This window comes from Phyllostomus discolor, chromosome 4 (genome assembly GCF_004126475.2).
Source record: "Phyllostomus discolor isolate MPI-MPIP mPhyDis1 chromosome 4, mPhyDis1.pri.v3, whole genome shotgun sequence".
NCBI classification, from domain to species: Eukaryota; Metazoa; Chordata; class Mammalia; order Chiroptera; family Phyllostomidae; genus Phyllostomus; species Phyllostomus discolor.
The window spans coordinates 124285079-124302059 of record NC_040906.2 but is presented as its reverse complement, the minus strand read 5'-3'; the positions used below and the strand labels follow the sequence as shown (position 1 = coordinate 124302059).

Genomic DNA, 16981 nt, shown 5'->3' with positions numbered 1-16981 from the left:
CTGTTTACTTGCAACCAGAATGGTTTTCCTAAAATGCACACTCCTAGAAGGAGTATCACCACCTTCTTTAACTCCTTCAGCTACTAGACTACCATGCCGGCTGGGGTGCCTCCTCACGTAGCTCTTCACAGCTCCTACCCACCTGCCTGTGCTTCACTCCTTACCTCAGTTGCTCCCTGGGGAGAGTTGGGCTCTCCTCTGTGCCTCCCCTGGAGCCCTGTAAACCACTAATAAAGCTGAATGCCTCCCCCACCGTCCTGTGAGGTCATAGTGTGTGGGCAGGGCCCCTAGCCATCTCCACTGTTCCACCACAAATGGTAATAATGTTGCTAGACAGGGACCAGCCCAGAAAGAGGTCCGCCTTGAGCCAGCCTGTAGTGTGCGAGTTCTTGACTTTGTGCAGGAAAGATTTCACAACAGGAGTCCATGTTCCTTTACTTGATTACATCTGCAGAGACCCTTTCTTGAAGTATGGTCACATTTATAGGTTCCAGGCATTTGGACGTGGATCTATGTTTTCAGGAGGCCACCGTATCACCCCTACAGCATAGAGACACAAAGAGATTGTTGGCAATTGCTGAAACAGGGGCATTGTTATATTGGCCTTTCTCTACTTTCTACTATTCTCTCTCTGTTTGTATTTGCTGGAAATTTTCCATTTAATTATTTTTTAAACTATTTATTTATGTATGTATTATTTATTGAGTTCTGATTATGTGTCAGGCTTTGTGCCAGACAATGGAGACATGACTGAGAACAAAATGAAAACCTGTCCCCAGGACTTCACAGACTATGGGGAAAATAGACATTAAACATATAATGTAAAAAACACAGTCGTAGCTCAAAAGAGACAGTATTCCAAACAGAACAAATCGCATATGCAAAGGCTCAGAGGATAGCAAGGCTGGTGGCTTGAGTGTGGCACAGAGGGAAATGTATACTGATTGGGTTGCCAGACTTGGCAGAGAAAACACAGGATGCTCATTTAAATGTGAATTTCAGATACACAATAAATAATTTTTTGTATAAATATGTCCCATGTCTGCAGCTTCTGTTTACTTGGGTGTCCTGTATTTTATCTGCAATCCAACATAAAAAATGTTCCATGATCGGCTTGCCTTCACTGACATCAGCGCCCTGTGCTGCTCACAGTGGAGGTTTGTTACTACCGCAGTCCTTGCATCCAATTCATGAAAACCTCACCGTGAGCTTCTTCCAAAAGCCATGTCCACCTTCCTGGCAGACAGCCCAACAATATGAAATCCTTTGCTTAATCTTTTACTTGCGGACCTTGACAAGGAACATATTAGCCAGTTGTTTGATGATATGAGGAAAGATGACTTGCCATTTTTTTTTCTAATTTGGCATGGGACCTCCTGACCCTGACCACTACGGGAGTGGATTTTCCCTATCTGGAAGTTATGCTTTTCAGAGAGGAGGAGTCATTCGGTTATAAAAACAGCCGTTAAACACATGAGGACTTGGCATTGTGTTGCTGAGCAACTGGGAGACAGGCTTTAGTAAGGTAAGTTCTGATTTTATAAACCTTCATACAATGCCTCACATTCTCACATCTTAGTCACCAAAAAAAAAGGAAATTTTTCAAAATATGTCCTTAGCACAAGTAAATGTTTGTTTTCTACTCACACTGTATGTCTTCTGTGTGCTTATGGGACAGCTCACGAGTTGCCATCGATATGTCTGTATGAAAAAGTAAAAGTGAAGAATTTAGCAAACTAGGGCACCAGCATTGTGATGTGAGGAAAATTAATATGAGGAGAAAATGTTATTATTATTTTAGGTAGTCTGAGAATGTGACCAGAGCAAGCTAGAGTGGAGGTGTTCATGCTGAAGTTACTTTCTCTACAGAAGAAGTCAAAACACACAGTTGTGAGTGGTAACACTGTAATCCGATAGAGAGAGGCTGTGAAAACTCAAAATTGAAATTTATTATAACAGGATGAAATCACTCTAAATGTCAGGGGAACCAGATTGTATTCATTCTCAGCCGTGCTCAGCTAACTGAGCAGTCCCGCTCTCTCTCCAGGGCTCACGGCAGGTCCAGCAAATGGCCGGAGCGGGGTTTCTCACTGGCGCTGTTGGCGAGTTGGGCTGGGCAATTTGTTCCAGTGGGGAGCTGTCCTGTCCACTGGCTGTCTATCTGTCTGTCTGTCTGTTAAAAATATTTGTTATAGTAATGTGCATTTAATTGGTTTTAAGGGCTATACTGGACAATAGTGTTAACATATATTTCCTCAAGTTTTAAAATTTTACAGCTTTCAGATATTGACAATAATTATTTGTTTACAAGTTTTACAAGAAATAATCCCTTCACCCATTCTGTGGATAGAGTTTCCCATCACTTTACTCTGCACTTGTAGGAAGAACACAGAGTAGGGAAAAGTTCCATTCTGGTGCTATTTATAGTCTGTGGAGTTGAATGACAGGTGTGAATGGATAGAGAAGTAGTGTCTTTTCAAAACGACTTTATCCTGGAAAGATTACATAGATCTAATAGCCAGGTGCAATCAACTATATGGTGTCTCCAACTAAATAGCCAAAAAATGTGTCTGTTAGGACAACATGGTTGATGAATAAAAGCTAGTTAACATGCAGAATGATTAGAGGTGGATAAAATCTTATTTGTGCTGGAGCTTTAAGTCGAGAGATAGAGAGGTGACAGACAGATAGATGGATGGATTGACAGACAGAAGAAAGAAGACACATGTGCTACCCAATGTGTTCAGAGCCTTACCTGACTCCCAGAAACTGGGAACAGGAGGGGACATGCATTTGCTAATTCCTGTGATGACTTTTATGTAGAACATAACTGTCTAACTGTCTCAAAATCCTTCAAGTTACATACACCTATCTCCATTTTTAGAAGAGAAAATTGGGGTGCAAATATTAAACAATCCGGCCACGTTTATGAACCTCATAAGGAGCTGGGCTCTGCCTCTAAGTCTCTCATCTCTCTGCTAAGAAACACCGTGATGAGGACCACCCCCAGAGGCTTAACTCCTTAAGTTTATGATGGAACTATCATATGATATATTCCTTTCAAGGAATATAAACCTACTTCATTAGTAAGGTAAAATATAGTTATGCTAGTTCTCAATTTACTCACAGGTTTTTAGGGTATCAACGTAAAGCTAGGCATGCACTTACTAATATTTCTTCTTGTCAAGCCACTAAAAATCAGGTAACAGAAAGGAACTTGTGAATTCAATGTCTCTCTCTCCCTCCCCTTTAACCATTGGTTGGCTAATGGATTCTAAATGGGGCAGTGAACAAGGGCCTCAGAGAGAAGCACAGAGCCTGCTGACGTGTTCCATGGTGGAGTGAAAGGCCCTAGACCTGAAACCAGATGAGCTCAAACTAACCTAATGTTCGCAAAACATAAGCACATAGGAGAGGCGCTTTATCTCTCCGAAATTCAGTTTCCACATCTTTAAAGTAGGGTATTAAAAGCTGTTTCCCAGGGTTGTTGCAGAGGCAGACACACTTGCTAGACACTCAGTGAGAATCAGAAGCAAACATGTGACCTCTGGCACATTGTCCCATCTCTCGGGTTCTCATTTTTTGTTGACCAAAGCTTCATGATAGCATCTGGCCCAGTCTTGACCAGGACATTGGGGACCTCCTACTTGGAAGGTGAAGAAAGTTGCCTTTGAGGAGGAGCTTAATGATAAAATGTTACATAAGGTAGAAATTATTTCCCTTTGTAACTTGATCCTCTATCAACAGAGTAAGGGAGCTCAATGACAGGATTTGTTTGAGTCACTAAGCTCTGTAAATTCTAGCCCATAACAAACACGTTTCAGAGCTAGTGCAAACTTTATTCCCCTTTCCATTCTGCTGAATCATAGCATCTCCATTTCCCATGATAAGAAAGTATAATATACAAAATCTCCACTTACAAAACAGGGTAAGTGTGTTTCTAAAAGATTCTTTATTTTCTTCTTTTTTAAAATCCTCATTCAAGGACATGCTTATTGATTTTAGAGAGCGGGAAAAGAAGGGCAAAGAGAGGGAAAGCAACATCAATCAGTTGCCTCTTGTACATGCCCTGCCTAGGGACTGAACCGACGGCCTAGGCATGTGCTCAGACTAGTGACCTTTCCGTTGTGGTATGATGCTCCAACCAACTGAGCCACAACAGTCAGGGCAAAGACTCTTTACTTTCAAAAGCTTAGACTGTTGAATCTCATGTTAACAATGTGGACATTGAAAACATTTTGATACCTAAAATTCAAGTCACACTCATGTTTTCAGAGATATATCCATTTAGGTAAAGGGAAGTATATTTTTGTCCCAAACTCCACCATAGCAATTTCTCAGGAGAATTAATATTTTCTAAGCAGAGTTTGAGATTTAGATAGAAAATGTAATCTTCTAACTAAAGATCGTTCCTCTCTGAGTCCTGGCTTTAGATCCATGCTTTCAATGAGTTCTGTGTGCTTCCATTCACACAGTGACAGAACTATTGAGTTTCAATATCTGGTTCCAGGCTACGTCTATTAGCTCTGCAGGCTGAGATAGACCAAGGGCTTTCAAAGTTTGTTGACCAGACCCAAATAAAGCACCTCATATTATTACAATAACCAGAAGCACGTGCATGCAGTCACACACCTATACATGTAACAAATATAACTGAAACTGAAACCTCATGAAATAATGCTTACCTAGACTATGTATAATGCACTCTGATATCTTCTATTTTTAATTTTATTTTTTAAATAGGTGGATATCACAATTCACTTTAGAGCTGTCATGCATATCTTAAAAAAACTAAGACACAAAATAAAGCCAAGATTTTGATTTTTAATAGAAGTGGGTTTGAGTTCCACCACTTACTTTGAGTAAGTTACTCTGGAAACCTCAGTATCCCCAACTATAAAGTCAAAGTACTAACAGAATCCATCTCGGGTGATTTTTGTAGGATTGAGTGAACATGAACAGGCAAGAGAAAGCCCATTGTGTGCCAGACATTGAACAAATCTTGGTTCCACTCTGTAGACTGTGAAGGCAGTGCAGTTTCACTTACTTTTCTAGGTTATAAAAGGTACCAAGTATAGGTAGAATGTAGAATTCCAAGAAAGGTAAGGAATTAGCACCCTGTGTTTATGGGAAAAATCAAGGTCTTTTGAGCTACAATTAGGTGAGTCTCAGCTCTAATTTCAGTGTTTGAACAAATGCAGCATAGCCACCAAGATGCTGAGGCCTGACTCTCCTCCCTCTCCCACCTCCCCGTCAGTGAAGCCCTCTGGGTTCCAGGCCCCTCGCAGGCTCCTGGGGCCTACACCTGGGTGGTTCCCAGCCCTGCCCTTTTTTAGAGCTTGATGTGGATTTCCATGTCCCTTCTTAACTGCTGTGGACATGGTTTCATGAACTGAATAATGGGTGTATAACAACTAGTTCACAGGGCTGTTGTGAGGATTAAAAATATAATGTGTCCACGGCAAGTAGTCCTGGGTCAGGATCATTAGGTTTTCAGTAGATATTAATTGTCTAATCCTTCCCTTCCCCCTAATATGCACATATACACCCTTACCACAGACTTCCCCCATAGCCTGCCAAGTCAATCAGATTTTATCCAAAAGAGACATGAGAATGGTTTGTAGCCATTTCCTAGCATTGGCTAGTGATGGGTGAGAATCTGGGCCAAAAGGGACATTTCAGAGGCTCATTCAATTCTGCCACGAAGAGGGCAGATACTCCTTCAGCTCTAGCACCACACATCATAAGGTGAATTTTTGCTTTTGTGGTTTCATTCATTCATTCCATCATTCATTCACCCCATGTTTAGAGAAAACAGGAGGTTGCACCATGGCGGGGAAGCCCAAGCTGCACTACTGCAATGAACGAGGTCGCATGGAGTCCATCCGCTGGCTCCTGGCTGGAGCTGGAGTCGAGGTCAGTCCCGAGTTCTGCCAGTTTAAGCTGGATCTGAAGTTGACTGTATTGAACTACTTTCTTACTAAGTTAAAAGCTTTTCATAGCTCATCATGAGTTTTTCATTAAAAGGAAAACTGCTAGTTATTAAGAGATGAACAGATTTGGTCTAATAAAATCTCTTTTCATCGTAGAACATAAACAATCAAAATAACTTTAACAAACTAGTCACAATGAGGACCTGATTTGGATTTGAATGTAAACACACCGCAAAATGTCATGTGTAACATTCATGCAACATTAGAAACATGTATGTCTACTGAATGTCGGAGGGAGGTAAAGAATTGTTTTTTGTGTTAGGTGTGATCATGTATTTTGGTTATTTAAAAAATAATCCTCATGTTTCAGAAGTACAGATGGAGGTATTTAAAGATGAAAAATATATGTCTAGAATGGGCTTTAAATTATTACGAGAGTGGGTGGGCAGAAACACAACACGGGGTTGGTTGGAGTTGGTAATAATTGAAACTGGGTGATGGGTATAAGGGGGGTCATTCTCTGTCTTTTGTGCATGCTAGAAATTTCCATAATAAAAAGATTAATTAATGGAAATTAATATAATTGAAGTTAAAGCATTAGCCAGAAAAATGGGGAGGAGCAGATGTAAGAAACTGCCTGTTAAAGATTCAATACACACACTCAGCAGCAAATCCGTTGGGCAGCCTCAAGTTCCAGGTTCTATGGTAGGTCCTGGGGACCCAGGGGTGAATGAGACAGACAAGGCCCCTGCACTCAGGAAGCTTACATTCCAAGAAGGATGCAGACAAGTACATGGGTGATTCAAAGGAGGGATGGCAGCACCTAGGACCACACCTCCACCCTCTAGAGGAGTCAATGAGAAAATCCTCCCAGTCCAGAACAGAGAGACCCAGCATCTCTGAGGAGCATCTTCCTGGGGAGGGAGTCATGGATGAACTCAAGAGAACTTGTCTGTCACAGTAGAGCAGTACAAGAGGGTCTCAGGTGAGGTGGTCTTGAGTGAAGGGTGCTTCCAGTGAGCTCCCTTCATGTGCTGTCCCTCCGGAATTCCGTGTGCGCCTAAGCCTTGGATTATATGTACTTTCTGGATTGCTTAGTGAGTGCATAGGACTTCATCCAGCCCTTTAGTAATTTCATGAAGAAATGAGCACACACACACAAATACAAATAGTGCCATCCAGCTTGTCTTCTCTTCATAAACCAATAACCCACAGTTTCGCTATAGTGCAGACTTCAGCTTTGGGGTTTGGGGACGTGTTCAGGGCCTCTGGGCAGGATGAGTTCAGCACAGGAGGGTGGGTCGGAGTGAGGTGGAGAGCGCCCCAGGCTGCCTCTCCTGTGTCCCAGCTCAACTGGAGAGGGTGTGCGGGGCAAGGACGACAGATCAGGAACAGAGGGCATTTTCACCAGTGTTAGATTTCTGTAAATTAAAAGGAGAAATGGTGGATGATATTATGAGATAGTAGCCATCTTTAAACATCTACAGACACTTCATATTTATGAAGCACTTAGCCTCCACCTGGCATTGTCCAAAGGCCTTGGCACACTTAGTTGATTTAATCCTCGCATCAACCTGTAACACAGGCACCATAATGGTACACATTTTATAGATGGAGACTGAGACACAGATTCACTAATGTGCTTAAGTAAAAGAAATAAGTACGTGAAACAGGTGATATTCACATCCAGGCAGTCATATCAGAAACTAGGGGATTTTTTTTTTTTGGTTAACATTTAAAAACTAATTTGGAAACCCTTTTTTCTTCCTTACTGGGAATTCCAGCCTAGTGTATCATACTTTCCAAAAGGGGAAATTCTAAATAGAAAGAGTTTAAGCTGTACAGCAAGGAGGACCCATTTCACCTTAGTGTGGCCCCATAATGTGGGCTGAGGCCCCTGGTGGCAGTGTCTCAGATGGTCATTGCCCCACGCTGGGGCGCACACACTGTCCTGTCTCACGTGGAGACAAAGGCTTTCCCGAGATGTTAAAACTCCATAACTAGCAGAACTTCGCAGCCCCTTCCTTCGAATAACGCTCTCCTCCTGAATCACGACCTCATCATTGACAGAGAGAAGGGCAGGGTGGAGGTGAATGGAACCTCCAAAGAGGAGCAGTTATGTGCTGCGACCCACACTCTGTTCCTGGTGGCTCTTACCCAGATTCACAAATGGCCAGGATCGCAGTGCTCTGAGTGCCTGTCAAACTCTGAGAGCTTACCTCCTCCATGTTCTGTACCAGACAGAGGTCATTCAAGGCTGAGAATCCTATTATGCTAAAGAGTAACAAGAACTCCTTTACTGTTTCTGCTTTCCAGTTTGAAGAGAAGTTTTTGGAAACTTCGGAAGACTTGGAAAAGTTAAGGAATGGTAAGAGGAAGTGTCTAAACTGCTCTGATGAGGGTGTCTGTAAAGTCCATAATGAGGTTTGAACACCAGGCAATAATTTTTTATATTTATATAAAAATAATTTATTTATATTTATTTTCATATCTTGAGTCATTTCAACAAATATATTTTCATCCTACAAGAGTGTGTGCTCTATGAAGCATTTCACTCTACTTTTTCTTTTTCTTTCAAAAGATGGGTATCTGCTGTTCCAGCAAGTGCCGATGGTTGAAATCGATGGGATGAAGCTGGTGCAGACCAGGGCCATCCTCAACTACATTGCCGCCAAATACAACCTCCATGGGAAAGACATGAAGGAGAGAGCCCTGTACGGTACTTTTTCTGTTTCCCCCTCAACAATGAATAGGAACCATTCAGATTCTTCTGTGAATGAGCAGGTTGTGTCAGGGATCATGACCAGCAGCAGCATGGGCCTTGGAGGCACAGACTGAGGTCCAGTCCAGCAGGGAGCATGAGGATGAGGGATCCGCCTGAGGCGGAGTCAGGCAAGTGGGAGCATGGGAGAAGCCTCAGTCCACGGCACAGCTCAGGGAGTGACAGAGGTTTCCAAACACTGATGAACTAGGAAGCCAGGAGGATGGTGCAGCCTGGATTCCAGCAGGTGCTCAGGCCTTTAGGATGATAAGGCTGGGGAAGGGAAAATCCAAAGGAGTGAATTTTCAGGTTCCAGAAATTACTAGAATACTTACCGGGAGTCTAACCTATCAGCTAGTTGTGTGGCCTGGCCCCTTGACAAGGGGGAGCAGAGGCTGGTCCTCCAGAGGCTGGGTCACCTTGCACATTTGGAGACAGAATTGAAGCAGCCAGATTCATTCCATACAACCACATCTGGGGTGGGGTGGGGGTTCTCCTTCCCATGGTGATGGGACCACATGATTGAAACTAAAGTCTTGTGAGGAACTGTTGGCCGTTACTCAGGAGGTTAAACATAGAGTTACCATATGTTAGCACCTCCACTAGTAGGAATGTACCCAAGAGAATCAAAAACACATCCACACTAAAACTAGTAAAATAATGTTCAAGCCCTGGCCAGATAGCTCAGTTGGTTAGAGTATCATTCTGATATGCCAAGGTTGTGGGTTTGATCCCCTGTCAGGGCACATACAAAAATCAACCAATGAATGTGTCAATAGTGAGACAACAAATGGATGTCTCTCTCTCTCTCTCTCTCTCTCTCTCTCTCTCTCTCTCTTTCCCCCCGCTTCCTCTCCATCTCTCTAAATCAACAAATAAAAATTAAAGAGATTGATAACAGCATTATTCACAATATTCAATTAGTGGAAACAACAGAAATGTCCATCAACTGACATTAATGAACAAAGTTTTGTGTATTTGTCAATTTGGCCATGAAAAGCAATGAACATGGATAAACCTTGAAACCATTGTGTTGCTTAAACAAACCAGACACCAAAGGCTCATATTGTATGATATCATTGAGATGAAATGTCTAGAACATTTATATTCATAGAAACAGAAAGTAATTTTGTTCCCAGAACTTGGGGGTGGGGACAGAAAGAAATGTGGAATGTTACAACAACATGCAGTAATTCTTTAGGGAGAATGAAAATATTCTGACATTAGAGCGTGATGATGGTACAGAAATCTGTAACTTTATAAAAAACTACAAAATTGTACATTTAAAAAGAGTGATATTATGGTGTTGGAATTATATGTCAATAAGGCTTTTATTTTTTTTAAAGAAACCACTTATAAGAAGCCTGGCTAGGAACAGTAATAAACATATCTCCTGGAATATGCACTGCTTGGAATTATATAAACAATTGCACCAGTTCAGGGCAATTTTAGGGGGAATCTGGAGCAGTGCAAACACCGCCAGAGCTCGGAACCAGTACACGGGGAGGGCTGTGGAACGGTGTTCTGGGGGAGGTAGTGGGAAGAACTGCTAACACTGGGCATATAAATGGCCTGGTGATGCAACAGGATGAGAGAGGGAGAGAGACATGACGGAGGTGGCTCTGCCAGGGACTCTCTGGAGATTACTCAGCTGGCAGGTCTTTAGCATTGAGTCACACTGAGTGAGTCCCAGAAGAAACCACAGCAGGCGTGGCAAACCCTAGGTCCAGTCTCAGTAGTTACTTGCAGTGATCCCACCAGTTTCTCTGTGCCCGTGACTCTGGACACCTCACTGCTGTCCTCTGGCCCTATATCTGGGCATGTGTATAAAGAAAGTTTTAGACGTGTATATTTACCTTGATATGAAATGTTAAAGTTAAGTGAAAATTGTAGTTGAATGAGTGGCATGCGAAAATGCACCCAGTGGAGGTGGTTTACCTTGCACCTCCTGATGCCCCTGACTTAAAGAGTAATTTGTAAGTTGGGCGACAATTGACAATTGGGTCATTTTTGTCTTTCAGGATTGATATGTATTCAGAAGGTATAGCTGATTTGTATGAAATGATCTTGCTTCTTCCACTGTGCCCGCCTGATCAAAAGGGTGCCAAGATGACCCAGATCAAAGAGAAAACAACAAACCGTTATTTCCCTGCCTTTGAAAAAGTAGGTGGGCTGTTCAGCATTTGGCGCACTGAGATGAGAGAGAACAAAGAGAACTCATGCCTGGGCAGGCCTGGGGCATTGACCTTGGCTTCCCAAGAGCCCTCCTGAACACTGATGTAGCATCCTGGCCCCCTGGGCATGTTACAGAAATCAGAAATCAGCTGTGTGTGTGTGTGGGGGGGGGTGTCTATTACACCCAAGCGATAATCTTCCAGGAACATTTCCATTGGCTGGGATCCAGTTTAGAGCTCTGTATGTGATGGCATTCCATGTCATGGTCAGAGTGTGGGCCGTGGGAGGCTGTGAGAGCCACACCAGCAATGGAGGAGACCCCGCAGAGACCCACTGCACAGGGGCTTTTCATCCAAATCCAAGAGGAGTGCAATGAAAGCCATTGGTCAGAAAGTGTTCTGACAGCACGTGAGGGAGACAGGAGACCAGCTGCCCAGCAGGAGAACAGGCTAGTGTTTCAGAGAAGGGAGAGATGCATGTCAACAAGGTGGGGGTTGGGAGGGTTGGCCAGGAGGAGACAGCTGGAGAGATGCTAAGGAACAAATAATGTACGAAATGTTGGGTCATCAGACTTTAGAGGAAAGCCTCTCAGACTAAGGAATCAGGGTTCATCATTATGTATGTAGCACATACTATAGTTTTAACTTTGAACAGAAAAGAACACATCAGATGAAAACTTCCTGAAATCAAGCTAAATAAAAATTATGGACTGAAATAATGATCATCAGAGATAAAGGAGGATTACATATAAATACAAGGTTTAACATCAACCCCATCATCTCTGTAAAGCATTAAAAAACATTTATATGGCATTCTTTCATTCATCCTACAAATGTTAATTCATTACTTGTGTGTCCATCCATATTCACAAAACAAAGAATTTAATACTAACCTGAAAATGCACTGTCCTGGACCTTGTGGTGCTGGGCGTTTAGGGGACACCCTTGTGATAACAAGCTCACTAGTCACTGCAGTTTGAGAATCAACACTTTGATATCAAAGTAACATGAAAACACAAATCTTACAAAATATGTTTTGATGTTATTATAATCTTTATTAAATAATTACCTATTCTTTTATATGTATTCGTGATCTGAAAGTGTATTTGCCAAAATGTTATCTTTAATTGGTGGCGCTATGTGTTTATTCTCCTAATACTTTATGATTTCCATATTGCTGGATTATTTTAATAAATATCAGATATTTCCCCAACATTTTGTTATGAAAACTTTCATACATTTGGAAAAATTGAAATAAATTTACAATGAACACATATGCACCCACCACAACAATACAACTATTAACCTTTCACTATGTTTGCTTTATCATGAATTTCTAACTTTCAACCCCTTTCTCTATCAATCAAACTATTAGTTTTGGAAATATCACAAAGTGAAAGTGAATTTCAAGCATTTCTAGACATTAACACATAGACATTCCAGGCCTAGACACACCTAGACATTTCTGTAGCAGATCACAACACAGTGCAAGTTAGTCAGAGACAATGCTGTAAGGGAGATGGTGAGTTCAAGTTGACCCAGGTTTACATCACGTCCCAGAGAGAGAGACCAGGAAATGAGGGGAGGAGACAGAGGAGAAATGCAGACTCTGAAATAGTCCGCTTAGGATTAAAGAAGGATATCATGGAGATGGCGACTTTGCCCAAGGGAGGGAGAGACAGGACAGTGTGGAGAGCCACCCATGTCCTGATATTGCAGAGCGTCTGGGTCGCCAGGGCGTGTAGCACAGAGAGACATGGTGCAGCCACAGCTAGCCCTGGGCCAGTAGAAGATGCACATGGGAGCCCAGTGACGTGGGAATGGGAATAACCAGTAGCTTGTGCTTTAAGTGAAGAGAGGAAAGAACAGCACAGCCCTGCTTCTCTCTGTCTCACTGAACCAGGGCCAGTGAATGTGCTCTCATGCCCCCACTAGCCCAGTGAGGTAGCAGAGGCAAGAAGTTGGGCTAGAGGACCTGGGTAGGAGCAGGGACCCATGTGATTGTGCCTGTGTTCATAATCTGATCCCCCCAATTCACCAGGTGCTCAAGAGCCATGGACAAGACTACCTGGTAGGGAACAGGCTGAGCAAGGCTGACATTCACCTGGTTGAACTGATCTATGCTGTTGAAGAGATTGACCCCAGCCTTCTGGCCAACTTCCCTCTGCTGAAGGTATCTCCCATCTTGGAGTCTAGGATTTGGACTCTTGGGCTGGTGATGTTATGACCCACATCACTGCCTGCAGGTCTCCAAAATTTGCTCATAGGCCCAGGTCTGAGTCATGAAAAGAATCTTGTTTTGCCAAGGGAACTGGAGGTGCACGCTACCCCAAGGAGAACAGTTTGTTTTTCACAATGAGACGGACCCAGGACTTGGCATTTCTGTCCTTGGCTCCTGTCCCACTGCAGCATCTGTCCTCATTTCCTCTGGATTCTCTTTCTCCCAGATGTGTCCTGTCTATGTCACCTGAGTCTGTGTGAGCAGGTGTCCTTCCTCTGGGTTCCTTCCTTATATCTCCAGTACTGCCTAACTTTCTTATATCTTCATTTTTCCAGTTTGGAGCCTTTATCTGTGTTGCTCTTCCTTGTATGAACAAGAGCAATGAATCCACAGGATTTCCCTGTAGGGAGGGAGATGGGGAAGACTGAGAACTGAATAAAGTCTTCACCGTGTCTCCGGGGAGAGTGCTGTTGAGCTGTGTTCTCTTCCTCTCATCCTCCTGTCTTGCTGGCTGTCTGTTTGCCAGCCTCCTGATGGTGCTGAGGGAGGTGACTCAGATGGTGGTGGTGTCGGAGGGTCTGGGATTCCCTGGCTTGTGCTGATGGAGGGCGGGTGTTTTGTCTGCACTCTGAGACTGTGCTCTTGTGCATCGCAGGCCCTGAAAACCAGGATCAGCAACCTCCCTACGGTGAAGAAGTTTCTGCAGCCTGGCGGTCAGAGGAAGGCTCCCTTAGATGAGAAAGCATTGGAACAAGTCAGGAAGATTTTCAAGATTTAAATAAAGCAGACGTGGACACCGGGCATGCGCAGGATCAATCTTCTGAACTTTTTCAACAATGAGGTGCTCTACTGAAATGTTAATCCTGCTATTTGTGAAACTAAGAATCTTTTCTGAAGTATAAGTGCTAATTTAATTATAAATCAACTCTGCAGATTTACTTGCCCAGCAATCTATTTTGTTTTGGTCAAATGTGAAATCACGATCACTTTCTAGGATGTGTCTTCAGCTTAAATAAATGGAGAAAAGCTTTCATGGACTCTGTGATCTATTTGAAAGGTTGCCATAGAACAGTTATCATATATGTCATCAGAAGAGTTAAGGAGAAATATTCATTTGACACTCAGTCCACACAAATAGTCTTTTGCTTTCTGATGCACAACCTAAACACTTTCTTCTCTCTGTCTCTCTTGAAAACCATTTTCTTCAGGTAAACAATGTTTGTTTTGTTCAATTATGAAACTACCATTTATTTTACATGTAATATGTAATCGTCAGTGTTCTGGGAGCTGGGAAATAATGATGGCAAAGCCAGATATTGTCTCTGGGGGTTACTCTATGGAGAGAAACCAAAAATAGGTAATTCTAACCCCAAACCATGTATATCAATTCCCTAGGGTTGCTGTAGCACAGTCCTACAAATTTAGTGGCTTAAAACATTAGAAATTTATTCTCTCACAGTTCTGGAGTCTTTTAGTGTGAATGAAGCTGCGAGCAGGGCCACGCTCTCTCTCTGAAGGCTTTTGGAAAGGCTCCTTCCTAGTCTGTTCTTAGTTTCTGAATGTTACGGGCAATCCTTGAATTGCTTGGCTTATGGTTGCACAACTCCAATCTCTGCCTCTATTGTCATGTGGCAGACTTCCCATGTCTGTGTCTGTCTCTATCCAGATTCCCCTCTTTTTGTATAGATACCAGTCATCAGAGTGGTGCCCACCCTAATTCAATATGATTTTGTCTTGATTTGATTACACCTGTGAAGACGGAATTGCCAGATAGTCACCTTCATAGATACCCATGGTTAGAGCTTCCACATACACTTTTGGGGGAACACAACTTAATCTACAATGCCATGCTCAGGGTTTCAACAATGTTGGGCATGAACCTAAAAGGACGCATGTGTGGGAATCTGTGGGTAAGTCATGATTTCTCAAGGAGGGGAGTCGTGTCTGACATGAGATCTGAAGGAATGAAAATCGTAGTTAGGAAAGCAAGTGGGTAGAACTTCATTTAAGCAACAGAGATGGAATTCAGGTCAGCAGGGTCGATGGCTGGAGAGAGTCTGAGTTGTGTATTTGAAGAAAGAGAAGTTGTGAGGTCTGAGGGGAACATTCCTCAGGTGGGGCGGGGAGATGATGAGCTGAGATTGGGGGACAAGGCATAGAGTCCTGAGGTCTTTGAAGGCCATGGCAAGAAGTTTGGGTTTTATCCTAAGGAAAATAGGGAGCCATTGAAGTACAGCCATATATCCTGCTTTACCAGCCAAATATACATATAGAATAATATCATTTTTTAAAACAAAAGCACTTGTGAGCATTTAATGAACTCTCTGCATGGCTTCAAGCTACCCCTGCCAACACCTCTGCCAACACCCTTAACCTTCCCCTCAGCTTTTCTTCTGAAGAACCTGGCCTTCATGATGACAGGCTGCTTTAGGAGCTTTCCCTTCCCCAGAACTTTGCAGCAGCCCAATAGCACCACGTCAGGGATTGGAGCAGCTCCAGTCTTGTTTTTTGGCAACATTTACCCCTATTTGCTTGTTGACGAAAGGCCACAGTTTCTAACAGCTGACAATTGGGCAGAAGCTCTGGTTTCTCTGTAGTGTCAATGCTTCATACCAACTTTCCTAAAGTAACCTGGGTGATGTTTGTTGAAATTGATCCTGTGGTGATGCAAGCCACCAGTGTTACCTCGGCCTCCCGGGTGCTTCCTGTGCTTGCCGAGGTGGCGGTGGCCATAGCTCACGTGGCCCCACAGTTTCTGGGCCTTCCTCAGGCTAGCTGCTATGTTGGTGGCCAAGATGCCAATCACATCGTATCTCTTAAATATTCAATCTAAGTCACTCAAGCATCCATCTCAGAATAGCAAGAACATTCTTCCCCCACCCTGGGAGTCTTTGTTTCATGTTCAATCTAATCACTAGGGGTGGTTACTCTACTCAAGGACTCAAGTAGTCTTGAGTTGAACAGAACATTCAGTCCTCTGCTGCAACCCCTGTTTTTGCTGCCCTTTGTGCCTGTTGCCCCATAGACTCCCTGATTTGATGAGGTTTAGTCAAAACACTAGCCACCATTAGTCCACCTAAGCAGCAGCATCCTCATTCTCTGTTTCTGCAGAGGGAAGAAAAGGAGGTCTCCCTCCTTACTGTCACTCAGGCTTGGGTTCTCAGACTACAGATTGAGATGCACATTTCCCCCTGGCATATCTCTGTGTCACTGTGCAGGAGAGGCTGGGATAAAGTCATTCTTAGCTTCAGCCACATGCTGAGCCTGCAATTTGGGCTCCCCCAGGAAATCTAGGACTTATGGGGTTGAGCTTAGAGCCCTTGTCTTTTCATAGTGTGAACCTGCCCCAAGCTGAGTGGGGTTAGGCAGACATAGTCACAGGACACATGACTCGTGCCTGTATGTTATAGTCCAACTCAGCCCACCCAAGGTGTCCCAAGATGTCTTCCCAGGAGACTTCTGGGAAGAGAGAACACTTGCCTGTTCTCTCTGGCTCTAGACTCAAGAGACTGATGAGGAGGAGAGGCCTTTGTTATATGTCCCTCCAACAACATCCTTGTAACCCCTTGCTCTAGAGCAGAGGCTCTCAACCCTATCACACCTAGCCCTCCTCAGCTGATAACATACATTTTATAACCCCTTTTATTATTCTGAAGTAAACTTTATAAGATTTGCTTCATTGTGGCTGGTGCTATAAAAACAAGAAGAGTAAGATATCACCTTGACTCAAAAACAGTGACTGAGGAGAGTTTAATGAAATGTCTATTTACCAAGATTGGGGTAGGGCTAAGATACTCGAAAGATGGTGAAGCCCTCTGGGCCTCGCCACATGGGAGGCCTCTACCTTCCCTCCCCTCAGTCAGTGGGACAAGGGTAGAAAGCAGCAGAGAGA

The 16981-nt window shown here is 43.3% G+C and overlaps 1 protein-coding gene across 2 annotated transcripts in view; it reads left to right on the top strand.

Annotated features, from left to right (window-relative positions):
• Positions 1-14122, top strand: part of LOC114494628 (glutathione S-transferase A2-like) — a 42779-nt gene extending 28657 nt beyond the window's left edge. The window contains exons 1-7 of one of the 2 annotated variants that reach the window (XM_028509839.2): positions 1420-1525; positions 5810-5916; positions 8250-8301; positions 8515-8647; positions 10716-10857; positions 12910-13041; positions 13745-14122. In XM_028509839.2, coding sequence (XP_028365640.1) covers positions 5830-5916; positions 8250-8301; positions 8515-8647; positions 10716-10857; positions 12910-13041; positions 13745-13867 — 669 coding nt within the window. In that variant the 5' untranslated portion in view covers positions 1420-1525; positions 5810-5829 and the 3' untranslated portion in view covers positions 13868-14122. Of the gene's footprint in view, positions 1-1419; positions 1526-5809; positions 5917-8249; positions 8302-8514; positions 8648-10715; positions 10858-12909; positions 13042-13744 lie in introns of those variants that run through there. The other variant, XM_036024233.1, reaches the window with a different exon arrangement.
• Positions 14123-16981: the final 2859 nt, after the last annotated feature.